This window comes from Diachasma alloeum, unplaced genomic scaffold (genome assembly GCF_001412515.2).
Source record: "Diachasma alloeum isolate Michigan unplaced genomic scaffold, Dall2.0 Dall_scaffold_01161, whole genome shotgun sequence".
NCBI lineage: Eukaryota > Metazoa > Arthropoda > Insecta > Hymenoptera > Braconidae > Diachasma > Diachasma alloeum.
In genome coordinates this window covers 11056-19095 of record NW_021681271.1, presented here as the reverse complement: position 1 = coordinate 19095, position 8040 = coordinate 11056, and the positions used below count along the sequence as shown (strand labels likewise).

At 33.7% G+C, this 8040-nt stretch overlaps 1 protein-coding gene across 1 annotated transcript; it reads left to right on the top strand.

The window, feature by feature from the left end:
* The first annotated feature begins 872 nt into the window (after positions 1–872).
* LOC107045981 (putative nuclease HARBI1) lies at positions 873–2486 on the top strand. Its single transcript, XM_015268408.1, has 4 exons — positions 873–1078; positions 1152–1298; positions 1374–1641; positions 1942–2486. Exons 1-4 carry the CDS (start codon positions 873–875, stop codon positions 2470–2472), a joined length of 1152 nt encoding a protein of 383 aa, XP_015123894.1. The 3' UTR covers positions 2473–2486.
* Positions 2487–8040: the final 5554 nt, after the last annotated feature.

Below are 8040 nucleotides of genomic sequence, written 5' to 3'. Positions count from 1 at the left end.
ATCTTGTTAATGAAATTTAACAGAAAAAAGTTCTTCTCACAAAATCCCTTGAAATTTTCGGTTGAGGAGATAATTAATAATTAATTAATGACCTCGGAAATTCCAAGGGGATGGCCGACGATTTTCGGGAAATAATAATCAATAACTAAATCTTGTAGACCCATTTGTTTACAAGATAATTGTAAAAGAGTTTTTTTTGCGAAATAATTGAGAAAATTACCCCCGTCCCCCTTTCGATTTCTGAGGCGATTGTTTAATTGTTAATTATCTCAGATACCAAGAGGATTAGGAAATTTTGTCAGTAAATCTTTTATCTTTATAATGAAATTTAACAGAATAAAGTTCTTTTGACAAAATCCCTAAAAATTCTCAGTTGAAGAGATGATTAACAATTAATTAATGGCCCCAAAAATGCGAAGGGGATGGCCCACGATTTTCGGGAAATCCCGAGTTACGAATAGTTTTTTACCAGATAATGGTAACATTGGGTGTTTTCCGCCGGGTAAATGTGGCAGTCCAGTAATGGTGAATCCTAGTGAATTTCAAATCTGGTAACTAGGGAAGTTTACCGGAAAAGTGTTCCGCGTGTCTAGTAACAGCAAATAAAATGGAGTAGTGCGTGCATTCTTACAATCTAATAATAAACAGACTGAAAGATTTATATTAATTCATTACAGTTGTTGACATCGTATTTATAATTATTGTCAGGTAGCATTGTGGATTTGTGAGAATATTATGAAATTTTTGATCATAATTCATAAAAATAAGTTATACCAGAACTTGGAACCACCGTCTGGACATAACCTAAAAGTTTACTTGTGATTAGTGTAAAAAAATATTGACTAATTTAATTTAATGTAACTTATGAAAGCATGATGTATAATGTGAGAAATATCGTGCTATTAGATGATTTTCTTTCCTCCTCCAGTAGTAGTGATTACAGTGATGATATAATTGATGATCCTGATGAAGATGTCATTAATGAAAATGGTGATCGTCGAAGGATTCCTCGGGTACAAAATTTCATTGAGACAGTTATTGTCAGATACGAAAACGTGGAATTTCAACAGAACTTTCGGTAACTGAATTATACTACGATAAATTCTTCCTACCAAGAATAATATAACAACTGACATTTTGTTTGTTTGCAGCATGAATCGCAATACTTTCGAGTATTTACTTTTTTTGATGAGACCCGATTTGGAAGGAGAATTATGTCAATTTGAAGGAGTAACAATTAATCCTGAGAAGCAATTATATATTGCTTTATATGTATTAGGAACTCCGGATTCGTACAGGTTCATGCGAAAGAAGTTAATCTAATTTCAAACAAATAGCATTCGTTTTTATAACCTTTTTTGTACTACATTCAGATCAGTAACAACAAAATTTGACGTGGGTTTGGCTACTGCTTGGCGTGCCGTAAAAAGAGTGGTCAAAGCTCTTTGCAAAATGCGAAATTATTTCATTCAATGGCCATCTCATAGACAGGCTCTGGCGACCACAGTGAGGATTGAACAAAGATATGGATTCCCTGGCGTTATAGGGGCAGTAGATGGGATTCATATTAATATTGCAGCTCCAAAAGTAGATCCGCAATCGTATATCAATCGTAAAGGAGTGCATTCAATACAATTACAGGTACTTTGGCAATTTTCGAAAGTATAAACAATCTACATTGTGAATGATTTGATATTGATAATCTTTAGCACCATTATTATATTTTTTCCTTTTCCTTTTGCATTTTTTTCATGAAAATGAATTTTTTCCCACAATCAACTTGACATCGAATGTAATATTTTAGTGACTCCAATCAATACACAAATTGATAGATATAATTTCAAAGCAAATGATTAGTTCTTGTAATTACGATATACTGAACATAATTCTGAATAATTCTGAAAATAATTCATAATTATTCCTATTTGCTTTTTAATATAGGTCGTGTGTAATGACAGATTGGAATTCATCCACTGCTACGCAGGTCTACCTGGGTCGGTACATGATATGAGAGTTTTCATGTATTCTGGTCTACAACAACGGTGTAACGACGAGTATTTTCCAGAGGATACTCACCTTTTAGGTGATTCTGCTTATGCTTTGCAGACGAATTTGATGGTTCCGTATCGAAATGATGGACATTTGACAATTGAGCAAGTGTATTTTAATAGGACATTATCTGGCACTCGTATGATGGTTGAACGGGCAATCGGACTAATGAAAGCAAGATGGAGATATTTTTTGGACAAATTACCAATGAGACGAACGGATTTAATTCCATATTATATCTTAGCTGTATGCATACTGCATAACATTTGTTTAAAAAATGAAGACACGTTCGAATATCCCATCATCATACCCAATAATATTGATAATTATGCTGAACCATTGCATGTTAATAATGTACAGCAACGACAAGGTCAAATTAAGAGAGAACGTTTAACTGATTATATAAATAGAGACGTTGTATAAATTGGATTGTAATAACATACCCAAAATATGGATTAAATGTCCGATACTATAGTGCTTATAACATTGTTTGTAGAAATATTTGTGAAACTTCCCTCCAATAATGAATAAAACAAGTATACACTTACACATCATAAAAATGATTTTTTATATCATGGAAAAAAAGAAACTGTCATCTCTCTTTATCTATTTACACTCTTTATTTCCATTATTACGTGCAATATTTGTTAACAAGTACAAATGACTGAATAGATACATCTTATTAAATCTCCCATTTACACTTTTTTTTAAATAAAAAAAGGCTCAAGTGTACATTTGTAATGAAACGTACTTCAACTTGAAGGTAGTTCAAATGAAATGGTAATTATTCTTTAAGTATATTACATGATTCAGTCATTTCTGTCTTTTTTAGACGCATTGTTCAATAAAAAATCTTTCACCTCATATTACAGTCAATAATCAAAATTCATTTGACATGTAATTATCTATTTGACATCCGTATCAATACTGACAATGAACTTCTGATCGAAAATATTATTTATCATACTTTTGAGGATGTTTTGATGCCCGTGGGTAACGCCAAGGACCATCAATCTCGAAGCTCAAGAGGTCGAGATGAAAGAGGAGACAGTCGTTTGAGGAAAAATGATGGAAAAATATTGAGAGTTACGTCCAGTGATTAAACAAATCTTTTGTCCCTTCTTTCATGAATTTCAATAAATCAATGAGAGTCATCATCGCCAAAGGTTTCCATTGTGCCCTTAACACCAGCTTATTCAAATGATCTTACAAGTAAAGAAACGAATTATTATCATTGAACAAAAATGGAACTGGAAAAATTCATCACCCTTCTCTTTCTATCAGATTGAATGCCAGGTTTGATTGCTGGGACGTATTTATTACGGCCTCTCTCCAGGTTACCTCAGCATCGAAAGCCTGAAGAGCTTTTGCTTCATGGGCTTCGAGAATGTTATCAAAACTCGTCAAAGGACGGCCACAGAGAAAGAAGGATAACTTAGGGAAATGGTGTTCACGCATAAAAACAGGATCAGGTTTTGGGTTGCCATGCATTAAGAGCAAGTGCATATCTGCTTCATATGTCAAAATTATGTCCTTTGGAACATGATAACAATGCTCGAGTTTTTTGTGTACTGGCATTCGAAGTTCCATCGTGTCAGGTAGATCCAGGATTTTGGTCCCGAGTAGGGTATGAAGATCGTACTCCGATCGATCATTGGAAAAATTAATATATGAGGCTTCATGTGTCTCCAAGTGCTTGAAACAGTCTTTCAGCAAAACGTCTTTTAGAGGCCAGAAGGTCCTGTTATTGAAGAGCAATTGAGTCAACACTGTCGTGGTGGCAGCTCGTAGCAACAGCTGACAAGGGCACGAAGTTGGTGCATTGATCTGCAAATCTATCTCAAGATGACAATCACAATTGACTAGGGTTCGTATTGGGGGATCCCCCAACCAGTCATCGTCAGCCGAGTCAACAAGCAGGGCCGAAGCCATTTTCGCAGGTCTAACCTAAAACAATTGTTTTGGTTGGAATTTATTGCCACAAACGTTGAAAAAAATTAATGAAATGAACTTACAGTTTCTAATTTCTTCAATGTTATCCTACGTCAATCTGCTTTTTCTTCGATTCCAATACTTTAAATCTTCTGTCCTCCCTTCAAATGTTTATAATGATGTTCGTAATTTTCGGCAAGTGTCAATGCTAAAGCCGGCGGCGTATTACCGTATTTTTACAGCGTGTGCGCCGGCGTAAATTGCAAGTGGCGCCAAAAATAGTTCAATATATGTATATGAAAAAAAACACATAAGAAATTATAGAAAATTTATTAATTATAGTTTTTGAATGGAACAGTTTAGCCATTTAAATGTAACTGTAATGACTATAATGACAGCTTGTATTTATTGACAATACTCTTTGGGAATTTTCTCAAGTGCACATATATTAAGCAAATCACAATATAAATTAAGACATCGACGAAGAAAGAGTAAATACTAAAAATGCTATTTCTATCCTGCACTGAAGCATTTCGTTTTTAACATAGTCATTGGTTATTTTTCCTTCAATAAAAGTCTACTAATCAATTAACCAATTTCCCAGAATTCCAGGACGTTTATTATAGTAATTTTTAAACTCTCCCTCACATTTTGGATATTAACTTATAATACCCTTGAATGGTTGTGATTCATCGGAAAGCTTACAACAAGTCCGATACAGATTAAATAGTTGAACTATAAATAATAATAGTAACGATCAATTGAACTAAACACGCACAAATCCCTGAATAGAAATATCGGATCAAATCTCACGTTCCCACTTGTTTATAATAGACAAAACTGGCTTCAATTGTACGTTGAGCATGAAAAGTAGTTAAAATAGAATTCTAATTATTATTCAAGTAAATTACTTGTTTCAGTTATTCCGAGGACTACCTGACATACGTATCAATGCTGGGAATGAACTTTTGACCGAAAATATTATTTATTCTACTTTTAAGGGTGTTTGATGGCACTGGGTGATCCAAAGGACCATCAATCTCGAACTCAGCTAGCTATACTATTCAACTAACAGATGACAAGTAAATCTAGAACATCATTATGAACATATTGAACGGTTCGTCATATTTAGAACATCAACTTATTGTACGTTTCAATGTTCGAGATTTTTCGATAAAGCGACAAGTTTGAGACAGATTAAAGAGTTCAATTAGAATTCACGATGGCAACAAACAATGCAGCTAAACCAGGAATCATAAATTTGCCCTTTTTCTTCAATTTACTGTCCCGTAGAGATGTTATTATTAGGATAATTTACTTTAGCCTTAAGTATGAACATTCTGTTCGTTTAACTAAATTAATAACAGCCTGTGAAATATAAATCTGAATGTGAATGAGATCAACGTTGATTACGAGCTGTTCTTGAATTGTTCAGTCAAATCCGCTAATAAATCGAGTTTTCTTTGTCTGTAACTAGCCGTTGCTTCGGCGCGTATCCGTTGGTTCTCCAACGACTGCCTCATATATTCAGATCGATCGATTTTGTCCGACAGATTCCGACGTTCTGTAAAACAGAAACGTTGTAAATATTGAAATACCGTTGGTAAAGAATCAAGGGGAAAGTTCGCGGAATTACGGATGGACATGAGGAAATTTTGGCGCCAAGAGTTCCAAGAGTAAATTTTTTCATGGTCAAAGGCCACGAAATTGCGACAAATCATTATTGAAATTGTTAAGGTCATTAATGTCGATAATGTTAGAAAAAACCTGAGTGATTAATCTATCATCGTATTATAATTGAAATTGAGATTGTTTCGTCAGAATTTCATTGCATTTGACCATAGAAAAAGTTACTGTTGTAAAAATTGGTGCCAAAACTTGCTGTATCAATCCTCAAGTGACCATTTGCATAAAATTTTTTAATTTTTGTGAAAATCTTAAAAATGTTGATTTCATGCTTAAATCAACAATACTATTAGAGATAAAATTGGGCACAACTATATCAAAGAAAATATCATGACGATACTAACTATTTTTAGAATTCTCGTCTGATTGTGGCATATCCGTCATTGGGATGTTGGATCCTGCAGTGGACAATGGCTTTATCCAGGGTTTTTTGCTGAATAATTCATCCAGAATCTGTAATCAATGACATTGTGCGTGAATTACTCATGAGGAAAACAATTTATGCACTTTGCTTTTCAACAATTAGTTTTACGTTCATTTATATTCAGAAAACGCAATCATTGCAACTTACCTCGTAGTAATCACAGGATTTTCTATTGTTGCCACTACATGCATTGTGATCTTTAACTCTTTTATAACTTTTCTTCAAAGAATCCATCTTTGAGGTGCATTGTAACATTGACACTACGTGTCCTTTTTCTTTCAAACCTTCGACGATAATAGTCCAAAACTTTCGGCTTGTCATAGATCCATTGTCCACCCTGCTACAATGTTGTTGATACAATGATAATAGCAGTAGGGTCTGCTCATCAGTCCATCGATGAGTGTTCTTGCCTGTAGGACCAGCCCATAATTATTATTATATTATTATACGAAGAAATAAACCGAAGAGTTCCCAAACAAATCTCATTTGTCCAAAAAATACCTTTGTTGAAATAGCAAAACAAATGCGTTTGACAAATATGTAAAGGGGACATATACATAAAAAACTTCCATCGCTAAAATAGATTCATTCGCAACAACTTTGCATGCGTAGTACAAGGATGTAATATAATTTATCGCGTTACTTCTTGGCTTGATATTCCCATATACGTATGTGGCTTCAGACAACTCTTCATTTTGTAGAAAATAAGAGATGATAGTCTCTCATCTTGGCTATTTGAAAATGGTAGACAAAAAAGGTACCTCAAATTGAATAATAACAATATTACGATGATAATGCTGTAACTTGTGGGTAACATTTTTCTTGTTTGATTACCCCTTAAACAAAATATTCGAACCTTTGTTTCCCTGGGATTCTGCCCTGGTTTCATTTTGGCTATCATCAAAATCATAATGAGCATCCTCAGTGAAATGATTGGTCAATGGTACACCATTATCAGTCTTCAACGTTTGTCCCTTCTTCAAATTATGCTTGTGGGTGGCCAAGAGACATCTTGCAAAAACCTTGTCTATAAAAATAACATAATTAAAAGTCAAAAGTCTATTTGAAGCATCCTTCGTCCAGTAAGTCAACTATTTTCTTCATCTCTTCAAATTCACTTGCGAAAGCTCTTTCTCGTTTTCGATATGATCTCTCATTTCTCATTACTTTTTTTTTTTTTATTGTTAATTGGAATCGGAGCACATACAGGAGAAAAATCCGTTTCTTATTTTACACTCATAAGTTTCCCTAAACGGAATTAACTTTCACAATACATAAAGTATTTATTCTTCTTTCAACTTTGTGGAGTTGACATTTTAAAATGCAATAAAAAATTTCAATATTTGGGAATTTTTACAAGGCAACATAAGCACCAAAATAAGGATGAAGATCCAAACAAACCCATAAATTTTTCATTTCCATTAGAGTCGTTCCAATTTCGTTGAAAAAAAATTCAATAATAGTTATTCCATTGTACTTATTTCATCACTGCCTGACAACATGAAAGACTGAAAGGTGTACTAAGTGCATCATTGACATTTCTTATAATTTCTCTTCCCTAGGAAGAGACTCCCCACTCCCCACTACAATATAAGTATAATGAAAGAATTATTCTTGATTCTCCATCAAAATTATAACTCCCCAAAGAACATAAATGTTTTTACATGTTTTTCCTTCGGTTTTTCGTTTTATTGTACTTTATTTGACTCAAAAATATCTAGAAGTATTTTCCTTCCAAAACAGAGACAAAGCTGGATTTTTCTTGGATCTCTGTAATCATTTTCTTTCTGGGAAAACTTATGAGAGAATAAAATTGTAAAAGATTGAGAGCTTTCGCTGTACGTAAGCTACAATTTCAATGAAAAATCTTGCACAAAAATTGAGAACCCATAAAAAAAATAGAAACCGAGAGATAACTATCGCCAAAAGAATTTGGAGGCATGAGAGAA